At 36.9% G+C, this 22,708-nt stretch overlaps 3 protein-coding genes across 3 annotated transcripts; all 3 read left to right on the top strand.

Annotated features, from left to right (window-relative positions):
* The first annotated feature begins 2,966 nt into the window (after window positions 1–2,966).
* On the top strand, window positions 2,967–4,810 carry LOC117781633 (facilitated trehalose transporter Tret1). The gene is made up of 6 exons (XM_034618419.1): window positions 2,967–3,081; window positions 3,142–3,371; window positions 3,430–3,560; window positions 3,621–3,955; window positions 4,028–4,440; window positions 4,561–4,810. Exons 1-6 carry the CDS (start codon window positions 3,012–3,014, stop codon window positions 4,759–4,761), a joined length of 1,380 nt encoding a protein of 459 aa, XP_034474310.1. The 5' UTR covers window positions 2,967–3,011; the 3' UTR covers window positions 4,762–4,810.
* A 96-nt stretch (window positions 4,811–4,906) lies between these two features.
* Window positions 4,907–6,742, top strand: LOC117781632 (facilitated trehalose transporter Tret1). Its single transcript, XM_034618417.1, has 6 exons — window positions 4,907–5,049; window positions 5,117–5,346; window positions 5,402–5,532; window positions 5,585–5,916; window positions 5,980–6,392; window positions 6,456–6,742. The coding sequence occupies exons 1-6, from the start codon at window positions 4,971–4,973 to the stop codon at window positions 6,654–6,656; spliced, it is 1,386 nt and encodes a 461-aa protein (XP_034474308.1). The 5' UTR covers window positions 4,907–4,970; the 3' UTR covers window positions 6,657–6,742.
* A 413-nt stretch (window positions 6,743–7,155) lies between these two features.
* LOC117781587 (facilitated trehalose transporter Tret1) lies at window positions 7,156–21,754 on the top strand. The gene is made up of 6 exons (XM_034618362.1): window positions 7,156–7,284; window positions 7,358–7,587; window positions 7,638–7,768; window positions 13,382–13,716; window positions 21,046–21,458; window positions 21,517–21,754. The coding sequence occupies exons 1-6, from the start codon at window positions 7,206–7,208 to the stop codon at window positions 21,715–21,717; spliced, it is 1,389 nt and encodes a 462-aa protein (XP_034474253.1). The 5' UTR covers window positions 7,156–7,205; the 3' UTR covers window positions 21,718–21,754.
* The last annotated feature ends 954 nt before the right edge of the window (window positions 21,755–22,708 follow it).

The raw sequence follows: 22,708 nt of genomic DNA on the forward strand, positions 1-22,708 counted from the left end.
AAGCCAATAACCTTTACTGGCTTTTAAGCCACCACTCTCAGCTTGGACTATAAGGTTCGACTGTACAATTCCACCATAAAACCAGTGTGGACCTACGGCTCGCAGCTATGGGGAAACGAATATCAATATCATCCATCGAGCACAGTCGACAATCTTGAGGACTATCACTGGGGCACCATGGTATGTTCGAATCGAGAACATTCATAGAGATTTGAACGTTATATACGTTAAAGATGAGATAGCACGACAAAAGGCGAACTACAACATTCAGCTATACTTGCACCCAAATGCTCTTGCTCGGCTTTTAACTCGGGTTTGCAATATTTATATTTTTATTTATTTATGCACGACTTATGCAAGAAAAATATTACCAAGTATAAAAATTAAGTTATCGAACCCGCCTTTAACGCAAAGACCTACCAGTCCAGCAATAAACTCTTGGGCCCCGTAGTTCATATTAAGTCAACATGACTGTTAGGTAAGCTTTAAATAAAAGATTTGATAAACTTATTGTAAGTCTTTCTTGGAGAAGATTCAATAAATAAAGGCAATGTAATAAAATAAATAAATAAATATTTTGTTTTCACTTTGATTTTATGCTAACCATGTCAAAATCATCAATTAATTTTAACTCACTAGATCAATGTCAAGTGAATTCAATTCGTAAAATCTGGCCGAAAGTGAGAGCCCGAACAGGTTAAGGAAATTCATTTCCGCGAAATCTAGCCGAAAGTGAAAACAGGAACAGGCCTGAGACAGAAGGACAGAAGGAGGCATGGCACACACCCTAATGTATATACATTTTGAGCCCTATTTGAGAAAATAAAATTTTTAGAAAAAATGTTGGGCATTCGGAACAAGGCTTCCGGTTCCTTACATATTTGCGCAGTGCCGAAGTCCAACATTTTTTTTTTGTGGCATGGAAAGACTTCATTCTTCAGTCTTCACTTTCGGTAATATTTTGCAGAATGACCTTTGAATTTTTTATCTGATGGTTAAATTTATTTAAAGTCATCACATGTCGATTCTAACCTTAAACATTTGTAGGATATGCTCGACCTGTTTTTATTTTAGAAAAGAAATAGGTAAATTAGTAGGCCTGCCCTTCAAACTATGTACAAAAATGAGTAAATACTTTGGTACTAATTTTGAACAACAATTTGAGTGTTTTAAGTATCCCGTAAATCAAAAAAACAACTATAAACTTTTTAAAAGTCATGTTTGGACAAAATGGCGTTTAAAGCAAAACATATTTGTTTTGCAAAAAGTCATAATCTTCAAAAAAAATATTTCTCAACCCTAAAATTAGGCAACATTATTGTAAAACGGTTGGTTGTCACACGAAGCTTATACTATAAATTAATGTTAATTCTTCAAAAACATTTTACAATTTCTTTTCAGTGGAGAAAATGGTTTTTAAATTTTAACCATTGTAAATTCTATCTGTAGAATAATAGTCTTTTTACTCTGAGACCGGTATGACGCCGTAACGATAAAAAAAACCGGTATAGAGCCCTTAAATAGGCCATTACCATACAAAAATTGGACAGTTATATTCAAATATAAAGGCTCTTAGGCGAGCCCGTATCATTAACGGTGTCATTAATGACGATTTTTTTGACAAAAGTTGGCAGTCCTGGCTAAAAATTGTTAAAAATCGATTTACCACAAAAAAGGCCAGTTAATATTTGAAATATTTTTTGTAAACCGTCAATTTCTCATTAATTCAATTATGCATTCAACTAGTCGTCGGACATACATGATGGATCCGTTATATACATTTAAATACAAACTTTATGTACAATTTATAATAAATTTAGTAATGAGCAATTTTCAATTTGACAATTAGACTTCAATATATCGGCCTTTTCATTAGTTTAAACGACTTTCGCTAAGTCTTTTTGTGTAAATTGACTATAAGTTCATTTGTTCTGAAATTTTTACAGCACTGTTCTTCCTAAAAGTATGCAACTATATACCGGAAATTCCGTGGGAAATTCGTAGAAAATGTTAGGAAAATTTTTTAAGAAATTTGGGTCAGATTATCGGATTGAAAATTTCAAGACAGACGGCATAAAGAAAATAGTGTGCCCTTTGAACCGCAAAACGGTAATTAGGTACAAATAAGCGGAACCCTTTTTTCAATGTAAATGAAAACCGATTTTTAAAATTTAGAAATAATTTATTTATTAAATTTAGATGGTTTCATTCGTCATAGAATTGGATATCATAAATTTTGTGGCTTGACAATGCTTTGTCATTAGACTATGTTATTACCCCCGTTTGATATATTTTTACCGGACACCTTCAAAAAGCCCTAGTTAAGGTAAATATTCGACCTGACCTTTCCCAATAATATTTCATCGCTCTAACTTGTTCTTAGATAAAATAAAACAAATGCAAATCTTCCTATGTAATACATTATCTTTGTGATGAAATTCAAAAAATTCAGTTTCTAAACTGTTCTGTGGATTATAAAATGACTTTGCTTATCATCTTGTCTAGATTTTTAAATGCTTGCTTATGTTATAAATTATGGAAAATTTTTGTTAAAATTTTCGAGCTTGTTATCAGTTTTGTAACTGGAATAACATGTGGATTTGGATTAATATTGATATTCTTTTACAAATTTAAGGATATAAAGTTTATTTTAAATTTAAATTTATTTTCTTTCGATATTGTGGGCTCGTCATATGAGAGAGATCTAATAAGATAGCACTTACTGCAGGATCTTTATCTTTATATCGTCAATCAAGTTCTTATCCAAAAATGTTTGTCGTAAGTTATGCAAATATTGATTTTAACAATGCCATTCGTAGCATTCCTGTTTGTCTCTGGAATATTGTAAAATGTAAAAACTACGGTAAGAAACCGCAAATCAAGTCTTCACAATGAAAACTTTATGATGACCATAAAGCAAGCATTCTTAGACGTCTAGTTCTACAAAAACGAACAGAGTCATTCGTTGCTTGGTACATTAACAGTCAAGACGTATCTAAAAATCTCTCAAGATGTCGAAATTCTTGAAAAATTCCCTGCTTAATCCAAAAACACGCTATCAACTTCTAGCAACCATCATAGGTAAGTTGTTGCTTCGGAATATTATTTGTACTCGTCTGATTTGATTGATTCTTGAAATAGTTAATATAATAACCTTTGGACATGGCGTTGGTATAGGCTGGTTGTCGCCAACCCTAACCAAAATACAAAGTCCCGACTCTCCTTTGGACTTTCAAGTGACAATCAATGAGATTTCGTGGCTGGGCTCGATGCTCGGCTTGGGAAGTTTATGTGGCAATCTGACGATAGCATTTCTTCTAGAACGCATGGGTAGGAAATTTTGCATTTATTTACTAGCAGGACCCTATGCAGTAAGTATTAAAAATATTTAATTAGTATAGCAGTTTTCTTATCAAGGTTTACTTTTAGTGCCTTTGGATACTCACGTATTGCGCCTCAAATGTGGGATTTTTGTATGCTGCACGATTTCTCTGCGGATTTACCGGAGGTGCTTGCTATGTGGTTCTTCCAATCTACATTAGTGAAGTCGCCGATAGCAGGTAATAAATTGTTTAACAAGTTGAATTCTTTTTAATTGTGGTTATATCGATTCTGTTTAGCATACGTGGCTCTTTGACTTCCATGATGATGCTATCTGTCAATTTGGGTATACTCGTTGGCTATGTAATGAGCACTTATCTGGCTTATCACGTCGTTCCATTTCTAGCCATAATACTGCCAATAGCGTACTTTGCAGCGAACTTTTTTTTGCCTGAAACTGCGCCGTATCTTTTAAAGAAAAATCGTCTTATTGCAGCTGAAGCCTCCTTCAAATACTATCAAAATCAGAGAGTCGACATGGAGGAGGCTTCCAAAGCTAGCTTTGAGGAACTGCGGTTGGCGGTGGATGCTCAAAAAGTTCAGAATAAGATAGCTTTGACTTACAGGGACTTAAGTAAGTAATCGATATGATAAACTTCATAAACTTACTTTTAATATTAATATCTTTATCCTATGTCCTAAATAGTTACCAGGTCCGCGTTAAAAGCCTTTGCCGCATCTCTTGTGCTATCCTTGGGCTATCAGTGCAGCGGCATATTTAGCTTTATCAACTATATGTCGGATATATTCAAGGCATCTGGTGCCCTTTTCGATGTCAATACTTGCACTATAATTACAGGCGTGGTTCAGATTGTGGGCGTATATACATCAACCATATTCGTAGATACTCTGGGACGCCGCATTCTGATGTTAATCTCTACTTTAGGCGTTGGATTGAGTTGTATTGCCTTTGGTTTCTTCACTTACTATGCTCAAATCTATGATCTTAGCCATCTGCACTGGTTGCCTTTGGTGCTGATGATGATCATCATTTATGTAGGTAATATTGGACTTATTGGATGCTTTTTTGTTGTGCTAGTAGAGCTCTTTCCGGTAAAGGTAAGAAATTCTCACATAATAATATTTAACTTAACTCAATAAATTTATTACTTAATTATGTATTTAATCAGCTCAATCCATCACAATTAACTTTTCTTCTGATCTCTCTTATTGTTATAGATTCGTTCAATAGCTACCTCCATATCTGTAGTATTTCTCAGTCTTCTGATCTTTTGCACCCTGAAGTTGTTTCCATTAATGTTGCATTATTGGGGAATCTCAGTGACAATGTGGTTTTCGGCTGCTTCCAGTCTTCTCACCTTTGTTTATTTTTTGTTGTTTTTGCAGGAGACTAAAGGCAAGTCTATGGTGGAAGACTAAGACCTTACAGTGTTTGTTTTATTATAATAAATTAAATCTTCTAACTAAACCAACTTTAATTACGTGTTATTTAGTGTTATTATATGGCTTTATCTACTGTTAGGTAAAAGATATAAACGCCTTTCCAGTCTAGACAAATCTTTATTTCAGCTCGCGAGTTCTTAAGCTTTTCGTCAGTCGAGGCATGAGGTATACGACATCGCTTCATCATGAAGTTAAAATTTTTTGAGAATTCCAATTGCTTGTTAAATCGCAGAAATCGTTATCAGTTTCTGGCAACGTTTCTAGGTATGAATATACTTTGAATACATTGAGTTATCATTTGATCCTTGAATGGGATTTCATTGCTTTCCAGTGAATATTTCAACCTTTGCCCATGGCATAGGCATTGGCTGGATGTCGCCTGTGATGAGGGACCTTCAATCTCCAGACTCTCCACTTAACTTTGCAGTGTTTGTGGAGGAAATATCCTGGATTGGTTCATTGTTGGGCATTGGCAGCATCATTGGTAACTTGTTGGCTGGTTTTCTACAGGATCGCATAGGACGAAAGCCGGTTTTATATGCCCTGGCAATACCCTATGTGGTAAGTCAATGAAGGGTGTCTTTTAAAGCCTTTACTTAATGATTTAATCCCTCAGTTCTTTTGGTTGTTGTCCTACTTTGCACAAAGTGTGGAATACCTTTACTTGGGTCGACTCTTAGCTGGCATCACTGGCGGCGGTGGTTACATCGTTCTTCCCATTTTCATAAGCGAAATCTCCGATGCCAAGTGCGTGGTATTCCCCCTTAAATTATATTAGATTAACCTTTATTTTCAATAGAATTCGAGGACGACTTGGTTCCATGGTCATGCTCTCTGTCAACACAGGCGTAATGGTGGGTTACATAATATCCACAAGTGTTGGTTATTTCACGGCTCCATTTTGCATCATCCCATTGCCCATATGTTATTTGATTGGCAACCTTTTTTTGCCCGAGACGCCATTTTATCTGATAACGAAGGGTAAATTTGGTGCAGCTGAAAAGTCATTTAGATTCTATAAGAATATCAAGGAGAATGACAATAATTCAATGATTGAGTTCGAGGATATTAAAATGAAGATGTGCAAGGAACAGGCGCTCAAGGTAGAATCTTTTAACTACAAGGATTTTGGTAAGTGAAAGTCAAGTCATAGAAATCTATCTTCCATTTATTATTTATTTTATTTTCCTTAAGTCACCAAATCAGCATTCAATGGTTATGCCACATCGACGGTCCTTCTCATATGCAATCAATTCACTGGCACCTTTTGCTTGACCACCTATATGACGGACATCTTCGAGATCTCCCATACAACATTGGACGTCGGCATGTGCACTATTGTCATTGGAGTTGTTCAGATTATAGGCACAATTACGACAATCTTGTTATGCGATCGATACGGCCGTAAGGTCCTTTTAATGCTTTCTTCTCTCGGAGCGAGTATCTGCTTGGCTGCCTTTGGATTTTATATTTACTTCGCGGAACGTTATGATCTCTCTGCAGTTGATTGGTTACCCTTGGTATTACTAGCACTGGAGATATTCCTTTGTCATATTGGTCTGGTGGGGATTTTCTTTGTGGTGCTGGTTGAGGCGATGCCAGCTCGGGTAAGTCTTCATATTTATTTAACTGATTAACTTATTAATCAAATTTATAATCCGTTCATCTAGATACGCTCGGTGGCAACTTCCACATTTATTGTCATCCTCAGCGTCTCTGTTTTTCTGACATTGAAAATCTTTCCACTCTGCATAAGTTATTGGGGTCTTGCGATAACCATGTGGGCCGCCAGTGGTGTTGGACTCTTTGGCTTTATATACTTTAGTATATTTTTCATCGAGACAAAGGGCAAATCAATGCTTGATAATTAATGTGATTTTACCTTTTAAGTAGAGTAAAGTAGGCAACAAATCAAAATCTAACCAATTATGTCTTAATAAAGAACTTTTAACTTTTATATGTCTGACTATTAATTTCATAAGCGCTTTCCTATACTCTTCCATTGTAAATTTGGCGATATTTAGATAGCTATACCATTCATCGATTGTATGTGGTTCTTGTTTAAAATCGGTCTCAAAGTGATATTATTCAAGAAAAATAAAAGTGCTTGCAAGTCTCTTCGTAGACTCTCTGAAGCAGAGAGTGACGATATAGTGATACTAACTTGTGACGTGATTCTTATCAGAATGCTACAGTTCAGTTGGTGTTTTGGTAGATAATGACGTTTGCACATGTTGTATATAAAAATGGCTACTAGAATTTCATCAGAGATCTTTCTAGGTTTACATAGGCTTGACATATTAATCTTTATGGCAGAATCGTTACATAAGAAAACCGACAGAAACTATTAAAGTCGATGGCAATCGTTGCACTTTCTTAATATTATAGTTCGGTTTGTAAATGAGACATCTGTAGTCAAAATGTTGACAAAACTCATAGAGCGTCCAAACTGTCTTCTAAATCAAAGGAATCGCTATCAATTGCTGACCACACTGCTGAGTATTTGATCTATTGTAAAAAATCGTAACATAGCATCTATATTCACTCACATATATGTATATCAAATATTTAGTTAATTTAATTTGCATTACTCATGGGATTAACATTGGTTGGTTTTCACCAACTATGCGAAAGATGCAAACACCCGAATCTCCCCTTAGTTTTCCGGCCAGTGTCACTGAAGTCTCCTGGATTGGATCAGCCTTAGGCTGTGGTGCCATGGTGGGTAATGCTCTCATTGGATTGATACTTCCTTATGTTGGCAGCAGGTTCTGTCTTCTCTTCGTGGCCCTTCCTCAAACAGTAAGTTCCGAAGCTTTAAAAATTCTATAGTAATCAATTCATACTTTCAGTGCCTCTGGTTCTTGGTCTATTTTGCCGAAAGCGTTGAATATCTTTATGTGGGACGCTTTCTAGCAGGCATCTCTAGCGGCGGCATGTATATTGTTCATTCCATGTTCCTCAGCGAAATTTCAGATGCCAAGTAAGTAGCTATGATAATATATTAAGATCACACAGATCAACACACGAACACACTGGGCAATCAGAGGCGCCTGCCTTTGAGATAATGCTAATATTGACTCGCTTTTTTAAGCACATGCTTCCTCCAAGTGTTCCAAAATAGAATATTCGCCAGTCACTACACTACATTACACCACGCTTAAAATTTAGAAGTTCTTATAAATAAATCATTTAATTATTTTATAATCAGAAAAATATCCCATTCTAAAATTAGGAACTTCAGTACTGGAATTTTTGGCGTTTTGTTCTTAAAATTTTAAGATTGGTGTCTACAAATATTCATAAATTACTAATAATTCTATCTTCAATTTAAAATTAATATTCGGTCACGCCCTCTTTATCGCCCACAAATCGAAAAAAAAAAATTCATATCCAAATTATAAGAATAAATGAAAAGCTAGTGACACCAAATTGTATGTAGATTCCTCTATCTTGCAGGCAGGTCAAGTTTGTTTCATTTTTCAATCGGTCCACTATATCATATAGCGCCCATAGGAACAATCGGTCGAAAATCAAGTCTTAGTATGAAAAACTTTTTAGTTTTATGAGATATCGTAACCAAACTTATAGAATATTCATTTAAGTTAGTCTTATACTTCCTTACTGAAGTTGGCTCATATCGGTTCACTATATCTTATAGCTGTCATAGGACCGATCGGGTGAAAATTAAGTCTTAGTATTAAAAACTTTTTTGTTATATGACTTATCGTCACCAAACTGATAGAATATAAATAGTTGGTTTAAATCGGAGCACTATATCATTTAGCTGTCATAGGACCGATCGGCCGAAAATCAAGTCTTAGTATAAAAAACTTTTTTGTTTAATAAGATATCGTAACCAAACTGATTAAATATGCATAACAATTGGTTTTATATATCCTGTTCAAAGTTGGTTCAAATCGGACCACTATATCATATAGCTGTCATAGGACCGATCGGGCGAAAATCAAGTCTAAGTATGAAAAACTCTTTAGTTTTATGAGATATCGTAACCAATCTTATAGAATATGCATTTAAGTTAGTCCTATACATCCTTACCGAAGTTAGTTCTAATCGGTCCACTATATCATATAGCTGTCATAGGACCGATCGGGCGAAAATCAAGTCTTGGTATGAAAATCTTTTATGTTTTATGAGACATTGTAACCAATATGGTAGAATATGCATTTAAGTTAACTAAATATTTTGTAATTTTTCCATTATTAGTTTTTACCATAGTAAGTACGGGGTCTCCTAGTCTGTAGCACCGGCCGACTAGTTTATTAATTAATTTATATTTTTGTTTAAAATTATATTAAACTCCCAGTCCCATTAGCTGCAATCATTTAAATTTTTCCCACTTCCACTTACACCCCCGTATTTCATGACCCTGGTGTCGATCTGATCGGACAGTCAAAGCAAATTTTTCAAATTAGCTGTATATATTGCTAGTAGCCTTTCGCACCCTTCGTGCTGCTTTCGTCACTATCGCGAACTGCCGTCAGCAGTGATTATTTGACGAAATTTCTCTTTTAACAATTCTAAAAATTCTGACGTACTGATGTTTCGCCTTTTGTCAAAAAAAAAATTCTTAGACATATGTTTTTTTCACTTTGGAACCGTAAGAATGTTAAATTCGACATTAAAGTATTGCCCATATAATAGTATCGTGTATTATAGTAGTAGTAGTAGATCTTTATTATAAATTAAAAACCTGTTAAATATGCAAAAAAAATATTGAGTAATGGTAGTTTAAAAAACATTATTAAAATAAATGTATATGTTATGCTGTACCTAAATTGTAATTAAAAATTTTCATTTAGAATGGAATTTCTGTACCGGGATGCACTCGACAGAGTCTCCGCTATTGACAGCACCGCTTTGCTCCATGTTCGTATTCTTAGATCGCGTATTATTGGACAGGTTGCGCAGAAGTGTACAATATCTTCCCTTTCCCTTACATTGCAAAGGATGCAATGTTAGCTTGGTTCCGCCTGTTCTAGCCTTGAAAATTAAAGATATTGTGTAAGGATCGTACTGATTATGGAAGTAATTGTGTTCTCCCAGATTATAGTCTAGCTGCCTATATGAGCTTCGTGTTTGACTTATAGCCTATTTCCACGACAGCACATTTGGCTCATTCAACGCCACTTTCATCATTTGCTCCAAATGTGGACTTCATTTCAGTACAAAATCCGAATGATCATTTTGGCTCATTCGTAATGAATGAGCCAGTTTTTTTACCATTCGTCCCGGCGAATTTCAGTATTTTTTATCGAACACACGATGTTTATCGATAAGCTCGTGAAAAAAAGCAATTATCACCTTAACCAGCTGTTTTTATCAATAAAAACGGTAGGCATTTAATTTGCGACAATTATAATAACATAATAAATATTAAAATGTTGTTATTGTCTGCTTTTTATAATTTGTGCACAGAAGCCGAACAGCTGATTTGCTTTGGGTGTCTTAACAGTTTCACATTTGGTCGTGGAAAGCCAAATATGAGTCGTGGAAATAGCCTATAAGCCGTGCGGCGATTTCGAAGCTTTTTCGTGTTCTCTTTTGGATTGACCAAATCAATTTTTCTTGTGTGGAGCTCCAAGACTTTGGATTGCTCATGCTCATTTTAATACGATATTCTTGTCCTACAGACTCCCACTTTTTAAAACATTGAGCTTTCGTTTCCCTTAGCAAATTTGCGACGGTGAAAGGTAGTCGATGATGTTGAAGATTTATCGATTTATTTATATACCTGAAGTGTGTCTACAACGTGGATATATATATCTCTGACAGTTTTATTTCTAGGTGCAGTGCATATGTTGGTGCATTTTGTGGTAGGTAAAAGTCCTTTTATAAAATATCGCAGGAGTTTCTCAACTTTCTCATATCTATCGAAGCCCCATACTTCAGCACCGTGGCACATTATTGCCTTGGACGTGGCCTGGAACATTTTATATTTTGTACTCGAGCTAACTTGTTTTTTTTCTGTACAATGAATTTCAAGTACTGTTTATTGCCCGCATTGCATCTCTAAGAATGCAAAACTAAGAGAGTTTTAGCTGTAAGTGCTTGCAGTACGACAAATAAGACGTTATTGTTATGCCCAGATACTTGTACTCCGATGCTCGCTCCACCTGGTATATCTCCAGCTATGTCATTAACAAAAAGGCAACCTTGCTTCACACCACGATTTGTGTCAAATCATTCTGACAGGCTGCTCCCATCCCACACTGCTGTTTCATTGCTGGTGTGAAAGCTTTGAATTATCTTTAGCATTTTGTTTGACACTCCGGCATTAAAAAGCTTTTGTAATAGATTTTTTCGATCAATAGTGTCGAATGCTGCTTTAAAATCTATAAAAAAAAAAAGATATAATTTCTTCTTGGCCTCAAGAAATGACATTGCAATGGTTGTGAGGATAAGTATACTGTCGATCGTCGAGTAGCCTTTGCAGAATCCACATTGATTTTCGTTGAGCAAATTGTTGTTTTCTACAAATGTGCTTAGTCTTAATAGCAGAATTGATGTAAAGCTCTTCGCAATCGCATTTAAGAACGATATGCCTCTGTAGTTTTCAACATTTTTAAACCCCGTACTTAAAAAAAGTACAGGGGTCTATTAGGTTTGTTTTAACGAATATGTGCGTAACAGGCAGAAGGAGGCGTGGCAGACCCTATAAAGTATATATATTCTTGATCAGCATCAACAGCCGAGTCGATATAGCAATGTCCGTCTGTCCGTCTGTCTGTCTGTCTGTATGAACACCTAGATCTCGGAGACTATAAGAGCTAGAGACCCCAAACTTGGTATGTAGGTTCCTCTATATTGCAAGCAGATCAAGTTTGTTTCAAAATTCGGCCACGCCCCTTTATCGCCCACAAATCGAAAAAAAATTTCATATCCAAATTATAAGAACAATTTAAAAGCTAGTGACACCAAATTTGGTATGTAGATTCCTCTATCTTGCAGGCAGGTCAAGTTTTCTTATAGCGCCCATAGGAACAATCGGTCGAAAATCAAGTTTTAGTATGAAATAATGTTTGTTTAATGAGATATTGTAACCAAACTAATACAATAAGCATATGACTTGGTTTTATATATCCTGTCCAAAGTTGGTTCAAATCGGACAACTATATCATATAGCTGTCATAGGACCGATCGAGTGAAAATCAAGTCTTAGTATGAAAAACTTTTTAGTTTTATGAGATATCGTAACCAAACTTATAGAATATTAATTTAAGTAAGCCTAACACATCCTTACCGAAGTTGGTTTAAATCGGTCCACTATATCATATATCCACTATGTCATAGGACCGATCGGGCGAAAATTAAGTCTTAGTATGAAAAACTTTTTTATTTTATGAGATATCGTAACCAAACTAATAGATTTTAAATAAAACTTGGTTTTATATATCCTTTCCAAAGTTTGATCAAATCGGAGCACTATATCATATAGCTGTCATAGGACCGATCGGGCGAAAATAAAGTCTTAGTATGAAAAACTTTTTTGTTTAATAAGATATCGTAACCAAAGTGATTAAATATGCATAACAATTGGTTTTGTATATCCTGTCCAAAGTTGGTTCAAATCGGACCTTTATATCATATAGCTGTCATAGGACCGATCGGGCGAAAATCAAGTCTTAGTTTGAAAATCTTTTATTTTTTATGAGACATTGTAAGCAGTATGATAGAATATGCATGTAAGTTAACTAAATATTTTTTAATTTTTTCCATTATTAGTTTTTGCCATAGTAAGTACGGGGTCTCCGACAGTCGAGTATGCTCGACAAATGCAGGAAATATTTGAGGAAGATGAATCAAACGTCTTCGCACTGAATAAGAGACGACTGGATAAAAGATAAGCAGCTAAAAACTTAAATTTGTGAATTTCTGCTATTGTTTTTTTTAACAAGAAATTCTATGTTTGATTTACGGGACGAAAAACAAGTTTAGCTACGCCCATGGGGCTGGAGATGCCTTTTTCTCTCTGTTACATACATTTCAACGAACACAATATACTTATGTACTTATTTTTTTTAGTGACGGTTATAAAAAATGAGAATATTTTATACTAGAAACAAGTACATTTTGGGGTTAGATCATGATATGGGATTGGATACATCGAAATGAATTGAGATGTTTAAGTTCAATTTTGGAATCTCCGAGTCTAGTCAGCTTATAAAATCGTTTGTACTTATTTTTAAGAACGAAAATCGTAATATATTTGATCTATTTATTAATTAATTAATTATTTTTCTAATAATTTATTATCACTGCCTGATTTCTGTACTTAGATAGCTTTTTAGTTTCTTAACTCATTTTTTATACCAAAGGATTTGACACATATTCTGACAAAGGATTGTTAAAATATTCGAGAGTATTCAGTTTAGCCGAGCTAATTGCGATAATTGTTACATAATTGTTTTAAACAAATTTTATCATCACTCAACACCCCATTTATACCAAAGGATCTGAGACATACTCTGGCAAAGGATTGCTTAAAATATTCGAGAGCAATCAATTTAGCCGAGCTAATTGCGATAAGTTTATTTTTTGTCGGCTTAATAAACTTTATATCTTTTACTTACAGAATTCGTGGAACCCTCGGAGCTATGGTGATGCTATCTGTGAATATAGGCATACTTCTAGGCTACATTATGGGCACACATATTTCCTTCAATATTACACCTTTTATAGTTTTAATTTTTCCGCTTAGTTACTTTATATTTACGTTATTTTTTATTCGGGAATCTCCTGTGCATCTCATAAGAAAAGGAAAGTTGTCAGCTGCTGAGAAATCTTTCAGATATTATAAGAATATCCAGGATACTAGTCAAGCCTCTGTAATATCAGAATTCGAGGAAATGAGAAAGAAACTGACTGAGGATGAAAAATTACTTCATAACGTTACCATCAAAGACTTTTGTAGGTTAAACATTGTAATTGTTATGTCAGATATAATTATATAAGTTAAGGAGTTGACCGAACCGTTTAATGAATAAAAATAACTTTGTCTTTGATTCGCGATCCGAACCGTATTCATTTATTGCCAAAATTCAACTAACTCTAGAGAACAGAATGAATTATAATTACAACTAGCCCTATGCCCTAAAAGTGCAGAATCGGCGTTCCCACGGTGACGCTCATATTCCACTGAAGTTGCGGGCATCGAACTGTTGGTCTGATGCCGAACGTGAGCTGCTGACGTTAGCCGAATTGTGAACTGCAGGTGATCTTGCACAATATCGGTCAACGACACTGCTGTTGCGCTTCCGCTTTGCCACTTAAGCAACGGTTTGGCAACTCGTGTTAACTCCTCCCTCCTTTAAGTGAAGGACGTCCTCGGTCTTCTTGAGGCCATCAATGACGACTTGGATATCATGTTGGCGTTGACTCCTTCGATGTTTTCTGCACAGCTTGAGTGCAGCGTAGCAGAGGATTAAAAGGGTAGTTGCGGCCAGTCCGGATATAATAGGCCGTTTTGAAAGTCCCTCTTCCATCTGGACGATATACCGAAGGTTTTCGCACTCAGTTTCTGCAAGTATGGCAGGCTCAGTATTTCGAGGTGGCCCGTCACATTGAGAAGTGCTGACGAAGATGGTCCAGGAGATTTCCTTACGAAGTTTTTTAAGTTCCTGAAAACGGAGCCATTGACTCTTACTTCCTTGTCAAAGTGAGGAGAAATGAGGAGAAATGTTCCGATGATTGTCATCGAATCGTTTCTCGTGCAGTGGCTGTGTTGTTGATAATGCGCCTTCATCGATGATTGTCATCGAATCGAGATGGCTGGGGCGAGTAGTGCAATGTGCGATGCCGCCCGAATGGAGTTGTTGTGCGCATGTTGGGTAGGGCAACTTTCTACAGAAGGTGGTGGTGAGCGTGGCGCTGCAGTTTCCAATCGGTACAACCTTATTACCGCAGTCAGCTATGTTGTTGTCTTTGCCGAAGTTAAGAATAGTGCCGTTGTGTTGGACAGGGTAAATGGTTAATTTTTTACATTCTAAACTAGGTCTAGGGTATTTTATAATAAAGTGCAAAAAATGATTATTTAATAGTACTTTAATTTGTGCAACTTCCATTAAATCTGTAATAGTAATATTTGTAGAGTGTTCATTGATTATATCTTTTAAGTCGTCTGAATCCAAAATCGCAGGGTTTATTATTCCAATTTTTGAAAGGGTGACTGATAACATGAGAGCTTCAAGTTCTGTTATTACAATTCTATTTCTTGAAAGTAATATCTCGTATAAGTGTTCTGAGTTGATTTGCGTCTTTTGTGAGTTTTTTATCAAAATGTTTACGCTATCAGTTAATTGGTTTATCTGTTGTTGAGTTTTTGTATTTATGGAAATTTGCCTATTTTCTGATTCAACAAGCTGTTTCTCAGTGAACCTGAGCTCCTCAAATCGTCAAAATCCGAGTACCGGCTACTACCTTTAAAGCGCTACCTATCAGGTTAATGCTTCTAGCGTGACGGTGATGGATTTCTATTGTAGCTAAAAGAGTTCGTAGGTGTCGTATGTCCGAGTCCAGTAATTGTCTCATGTGGCTCTGAGGAAAGTGTTTTTTCAGCTTTTCTGTTTCCTCCGCTATCTCCGAGTATTTTGTTAAGTTGGTCGTGTGCTTTAGGTGTTGAAATTCACTCCATATGGTCACGTCTCCGTCCATAACTGGAATGTAATTTGCGTTAGTGTAGTCTGTCAGTTTGGCTGTCGTCGTTGTTAGAAAAGTAGTGTAACCCAAATCCTGTAATGTGAATGGAAAAAGGAACTTTAAAATTATCTCAAATTGTCTTTATGGACCACCCTCCCATTTATTAGGACTGTTGTCCCCAAGTCCGCGTCAACTCTTCCTTCGGTGTACAAAGGTGTGAGTTTATTTCCTAACCGTTTGTTTGCTTTTATGAGCACAGTGTCACCTACTTGGAAATTTCTGTCTTGTCTTTTTTCGTTAAGTCTTTCCATTTGTATTTGTTGTGCTTTAAGGACTTTATCTCTTATTTCTGCATCAAGCTCTGGAGGGGATGAATGAATTATGTCAATCGGCCGTTTGTCTGTGACCGAGTGCACGGTTCTGTTGTACTCTATAGTGGCCTGTAGTATTGCTTCTATTGTGTTGGTGATCTTTCTTTGGGCTGTAAGACATCGTGCGATGTCGCTGAGAGTGCTGTGGAATCTTTCCACTTGACCGTTCGAAGTACTATGGAGTGGTGGTGCGTTTACGACTTGGACATCATACTGATTGCTTAGAAGTGTCCTGATTGTTTCTGATTTTATTGCCGGTTCGTTATCGCAATATATGGTCTTTGTACGTCGAAAGAAATTTAAAAGCTGTAATATTGCCGATTGTATGTCAATTATTGTTCTGGAAGCAATGGGTTGAACAACTGCGAACTTTGAAAGTTTATCCAGGCAAGTAAGAAAGTGTTTTTTGTCTGTCGAAAATATATCGATATGTAAAATTTCGCCCACATGTGACGGGATTGGTGTTTCTCCTAATACCTGTTTCTGTGGATGCCGATCATACTTAGCTTTCTGGCAGATTCTGCAGTTTGCAACAACCTCATAAGTCAGTTTTGTCATTTTTGGGAAAAAATAATCTTCGAGAATTTGCTTAATGTTCTCCTGAGCGGCTCTATGGGCCCTATTATGCTCTGTAACGATTATTTCTTTTTGCTCACTTTTATTTATGACGTCGGTTACCATGCGTTTTGTGTGGCGAAATGTCGTTGTCGGGTAAGTTTCTACTAACTTGTGTTGCACAAATGCCAGTGTTGGGAGATTACACAAGATTGCATTTACCACGTCTTTTGACAACGTCGCATACTCTTTTGATAAGCGATTCTCTGTTTGAGAAGCCTATGAGGTGTCGGGTTTTTCCCGAACATAATAACCGTACGATCTGAGTCAACCTGGCTTTCCTCAATTATTATTTGATTTCGAAAGCAATTGACTGGTTTGTCAGATGTTTCTATAGTGTAGGTGAGCGACATTTCGCTGTGTATTGTGGCAATATCCGATTGCGCATCGTCTTCTAGGGCATGAATGTTATGCCGCGACAACGCATCAGCGACGTGGTTTTCTTTGCCTGGCTTGTAAAAAATTTGTGCGTTTTGTTCTTCTATGAATGCTTTCCAACGCTTGATTTTTTGCATTCGGGTTGCGATCTGAGACCGCAAAGGTCAAAGGCTGATGATCCGTAAAATGTTCAAGTTTTTACTCCGTATAGGTAGTTTCTGAGATTTTCAGAGCCCAAACTATAGCGAGTAACTCCCTTTCGTTGGTTGCAAAGTTAAGCTCTCTATCCTTCAAAGTCCTTGAAATCATGGTAATTGGCTTTCCGTCTTGAGATAAGACAGCTCCCAATCCAAAGGACGAAGCATCTGTTGTAAGGTCAAATGCTTTCTTATAATCCGGATAAAGAAGTATAACGTTTTCAGAAGCAAGAACCTCTTTAAGCTTCTCGAAAGCCTGACACTGTTTCTCATCAAAGACTATCGGTATTTTCTTTGATTGTGTAGCGCTTATCTTGCCATTTTCACCTTTTAAAATGTCACTTATCGGTTTTGCTATAGATGCGAAGTCTTTGATAAAGCATCTGTAGTAGCTTGCTAGCCAAGGAACGACCTGACATTGAACAATGTTGTGGGCTGTTCGTAGTCACGAATGGCTTTCACCTTGTTCGGGCATGTTTTAATACCTCCTCGTGATACGACAAAGCCTAAGTATTCGACACTCTCTTTGAAAAAGTTGGACTTTTCACGTGAAACTCTCATGTTAGCTTCATACAATTTGTCCAAGACCAATGCGATGTGCTTTACATGGTCATCCATGCTTTCTGAAAAGATGATTACGTCATCAACGTAAACGTAGCATGATTTCCCAATTTGATCTCTAAGCACGTCGTCAATGGCTCTCTGAAAAATACTGGGTGCATTTTTCAGTCCAAAAGGAAGTCTGCAAAATTCATACTTCCCATTTCCAACCGAGAAAGCTGTTTTTTCTCTATCTTTCTCTGCAAGAAGAATCTGGTGGAAGCCTGACTTGAGATCTAACGTCGTAAAGTATTTCGATTTACCAAGGTTCGACAGAATGGATACCACGTTAGGAATAGGGTATTTATCGTCTATTGTTTTCTGATTGAGTTTTCGAAAGTCTATTACCAAGCGTTTTTCCTGTTTCCCTGCTCGTCAGTCCCTTTTTTGTCAACTACCCAGACGGGGTTGTTATAAGGTGATCGAGATGGTCTGATTATGCCATCTTTTAACAAGGCCTGAGTTTCTGAATTAACAAAGTCCGAAACACCCATTGGGTAAGGGTATAATTTTGAATAGACGGGGTCTTCGTTTTCAGTCCGAATTGTGCCGATAATGTTTGTGTTGTAAGGGAGTGCCTCATCTGGGTCTGCAAAGACACCCATTCGGTCTCCTAGCATAGCCTGAAACTTATCTGTTATTGGTTGGGGTACTTCGATGTCTTCGACTTTTGTAAAATTTACGTTTGAACATTTAAAGAATTGAATTTCCTCGGAACTGTTGCTGGTTGTAAGTTTTTTATTTTTAAAATCCAAGTGAACGTCAGTCTGTCGTAATAAGTCAAGTCCAATAATTCCGTCGAATGTCATTAAGTTTGGTAAGATGAAAATGTCGTAGGGTTCCGAAGAGGTGCATTACGCACTTTTTGTCTATGGCGTTATGGCCATGAATTGATTTTACTTGGAAAGTCTGATTGACTGGGACCACATTCTTAAGTTCTTTTAACGGTTTAATATAGTTTTTTGAGGCCCCTGTATCGATCAAAAGTTTTATTTTTCTCCCTGCTATTGTTCTTTCTATGAACGGAAGCAGGAGTTATATCTAAAAATTTAGCTGGTCATAGTCTGTCGATTCGTCGTCTATGTCCTCTGCTTCTAACTCTGCTTCAGTCTGGTACGTGTCTTCTTGGTTAGTAGAGTCTTCCTCTGGAGCTAAATGGTTAATTCTTTGCTGTTTTGGACCTGTGAACCTGGCGGTTCCACTGTTTGGTCGTTTGTTTGTCTGTCCAAAGCTGTTGTAAGAATTAGTCTGATTATTTTGTTCTTGCTGCCAAGTGTTGTTTGGATTTGGGATTTGCCTTTGAGGCTGACCCTGTTGGTACTGAGTGGGTTGCCTGAAACGGGATGAATTATCCACGTCCATGGGCTGAACTTGGTCTTGTCTGGGGGGTCCTTGTCTCTTTGAAAAATAAGGGTTTTTTCCCTGTTGAACATTTCTGTCCGACGTCACAGTTCTGTCTCTACTTGGCTGTTTCTGCTCAAATTTCTGAGCTCTTTCCTCCATACTTCTCGCGAAGTTACTAGCAAAATTGTACCTTTCGTGGTTGGATTCAACCTCTTGTGCCAACGCTAGTGCAGAAGGGAGGTCGGCTGGTCTTGCGGAGAATAGAACATCGCTTAACGACTTTCTAACGCCTGATATAAAAACGCGAAGAGCATCTGCTCTGTACTTCTCATTTAATGACGCCGCCACAGTGGTATCGTAGGTCATAATTGTTTTGTTGGTGAGGAGAGTTAATTTCTTCTCCACCTCATCATAATATTGCAGCAGGGAGAGATTTCCCTGACGAAGTGTTGACATTTCCTGTTCAATTAAGTAAATGGGTCGCTTGTCTGCGTACGTAAAGTCCAGTCGGTCAATTATTGCTTTAAAGTTCAAAGGTGTATCGAAAGAGGAGAGAATCGTGTCCGCTGGTCCCTTAATCTTATTTCTTATGATAGCTAGGGCCTGATAGTGTTTAGAGCTGCCCACGTAGTTCTCGAATACTCTATAAGCAATGTGAGCCGCTTTCCTCCATGAGACGTATGTCTCATGTTTGCCCTCGAAGTCTGGAAGAGACTTCACTACATCGAGGTTTTCGTGGCAGATGACTGATAATTTAATAGTGGCGTCTTCATACGTCACTATTTCAGGGGTGTTGATATTAACTTTGCTAAAATGCTCCTTAATTTCTTGAAGTTTGGTCTCAAAAGTTTTTTCCTGCAGGACCAATGCACTGGAAACTGCGCCCTCAATAATGGCTTTCAGTTGATCTGGGGTTATTGCCATTTTGGTTTTGGCACTGTTCTTGAAAATCTGAACCTTTTAATTTCCTGAATTTTTCACTTAACTCGTCTAATTCCCTATCACTCATAAAGACTCTTCAAAATTTGGAATAATATATTTTTTAAAATAATTTTTAATTTGTTTATTTTATCGAAATTTTAATTAAAAAATTTTTATACAAAGAACACTCCACTCACATGCTTGTCTTAGAATTTAGAAGTTAATCTAACGCCTTCTTCTTCGCTTGCTCCTGGGTTGAGTCCTGCTGTTGTATGCTGATGTCCTTGTTGTCGCCGCCGTCGGTGTTAACGCTTGCAGCTTCCTTTCTGCTTCGTTTGGGTGTTGTTGCTATTGTTGAAATCTGCTGTCGGTGTTGACGCTTTGCAGTTTTTTACGAATTTAATTTGTTTTTTGTTAAGTTCTGCCGTCGGTGTTGACGCTTTGCAGTTTTTTTTTTGAATATTTTGTTTGTTTAGGTCTGCCGTCGGTGTTGACGTTTTGCAGTTTTTTAGTCAGAGGCCGTTTAGCGCTGCTGTTTTTTATTTCACAAAATGATTTAGTTCGTGCAGAGGCTGTTTAGCGCTGCTGCTTCGTATAGAATATCACTGATAATAAGTTCTTTCACAGAGGCCGTTGGACGCTGCTGCTTTGCTTTTAATATAAATTTAATTAATTTTTTTTTTTTGTTTAAATCACATACAGAGGCGTTGGGCCGTTGCTGTTTTTTTTTTTTTTTTTTTATTTTAACTTTCGTTTTTGCGATTCGCTTAACGGGTAGCAAGTTTTTTTTTTTGCCGTTGGGCGCCAGTTAAGGAGTTGACCGAACCGTTTAATGAATAAAAATAACTTTGTCTTTGATTCGCGATCCGAACCGTATTCATTTATTGCCAAAATTCAACTAACTCTAGAGAACAGAATGAATTATAATTACAACTAGCCCTATGCCCTAAAAGTGCAGAATCGGCGTTCCCACGGTGACGCTCATATTCCACTGAAGTTGCGGGCATCGAACTGTTGGTCTGATGCCGAACGTGAGCTGCTGACGTTAGCCGAATTGTGAACTGCAGGTGATCTTGCACAATATCGGTCAACGACACTGCTGTTGCGCTTCCGCTTTGCCACTTAAGCAACGGTTTGGCAACTCGTGTTAACTTATACATACCAATCCTATAAAGTCTCCAGATCGGCATTTAAGGCCTATGCTCCAGCAGCGGTTCTTCTAATTGTAAACCAGTTTAGTGGACTCTTCGCAATGGTCAGCTACATGTCAGACATATTCGATATGTCTGGGAGCACCATGGATCCCGATACCTGTACCATTATCATTGGCATAGTGCAAATTCTGGGCACGTATGCAACGACACTGCTATGCGATATTTCGGGGCGCCGAATTCTTCTCGTCGCCTCTTCGGGTGGTGTGGCTGTCAGCCTCACAGGTTTCGGGTTCTTTACCTACTTTGCAACCTGGTACGATTTGAAGGAATGGAGCTGGGTTCCCCTCGTACTTATGTCTCTCTGCATCTTTATGGGAAATATCGGACTCGTTGGTTGCTTTTTTATGGTCTTAGTCGAATTGTTTCCCCTTAAGGTTAGTTTATCTTTTTAAGAACCATTGGGCACTAATTGATCTATACATTTTTTTACAGATACGAGCGAGGGCAACATCAATAGCCGTTGTTATATGCGGATCGTTTGTCTTTATAATGCTCAACATACTTCCACTGTGTATGGCTCTATGGGGTCTACCGGCTACGATGTGGTCGTGTGCGGCAATAACAACATGTGGCTTTATTTATTTTGCATTGTTTTTGAAGGAAACAAAAGGCAAATCAATGCTTGAAGACTGATGTTATCAGTTAATAAAAAATATTCATACAAAATTAATACTACTCGTAAATCACTGCGGCTACTAAATCAAAGCAGCAGGAAGGGTGCGAAAGGCGACTAGCTATATATACAGCTAATTTGGACAATTTTTTATGACTTCCCGATTAGATCGAGTTATATACCGATCGAAAGGTTTAGTCCTAACTTACAAAATGGCATACTAAAACTTCTTCTAACTAACTTAACTTCTCAAAACTTAAACGATCGCAGCTAATGGGGCCGTTGAGGTCTTTTGGTAAAATTTTTGGTTTTTTAAAAATACCCTAATTCAACAACTAGTTTAAAAGATAATAAAATTTGAAATTTTTAGTGGGCTTCTCAAAATAAGATAATATGTCAGTTTGTATGTTTGCATCAAAGCGCTAAAAAACCTTAAATGTAATGATGGGGATTTATTCCTTTACGAAAATCTAAAAAAGCTTGTGTTTCGACTTTTTGGAAAAAATCGGTAGTTTAGCGGGAAAACGCAAGATCCCGCTAAAATTTAAGCCCTAATATATAGAAAATAAAATTAGGCGCTTTTTGGTATATCAAACTTATATGTAAAAATTCGTTTCGGCAAGATATTACCGATTAAAGCTACGTACTCACATCAAAAAAATTCCGTTCGCTAAGCCAAACTTCATATAAAAACTATTCGGCCGGTGCTACAGTCGAGCATACTCGACTGTCGGAGACCCCGTACTTACTATGGCAAAAACTAATAATGGAAAAATTACAAAATATTTAGTTAACTTAAATGCATATTCTACCATATTGGTTATTATGTCTCATAAAACATAAAAGATTTTCATACTAAGACTTGATTTTCGCCCGATGGGTCCTATGACAGCTATATGATATAGTGGTTTGATTTGAACCAACTTTGGACAGGATATATAAAACCAACTGGTATGCATATTTAATCAGTTTGGTTACGATATCTCATTAAACAAAAAAGTTTTTCATACT

The sequence above is a fragment of the Drosophila innubila genome (assembly GCF_004354385.1).
Source record: "Drosophila innubila isolate TH190305 chromosome 2L unlocalized genomic scaffold, UK_Dinn_1.0 4_B_2L, whole genome shotgun sequence".
Lineage (NCBI taxonomy): Eukaryota > Metazoa > Arthropoda > Insecta > Diptera > Drosophilidae > Drosophila > Drosophila innubila.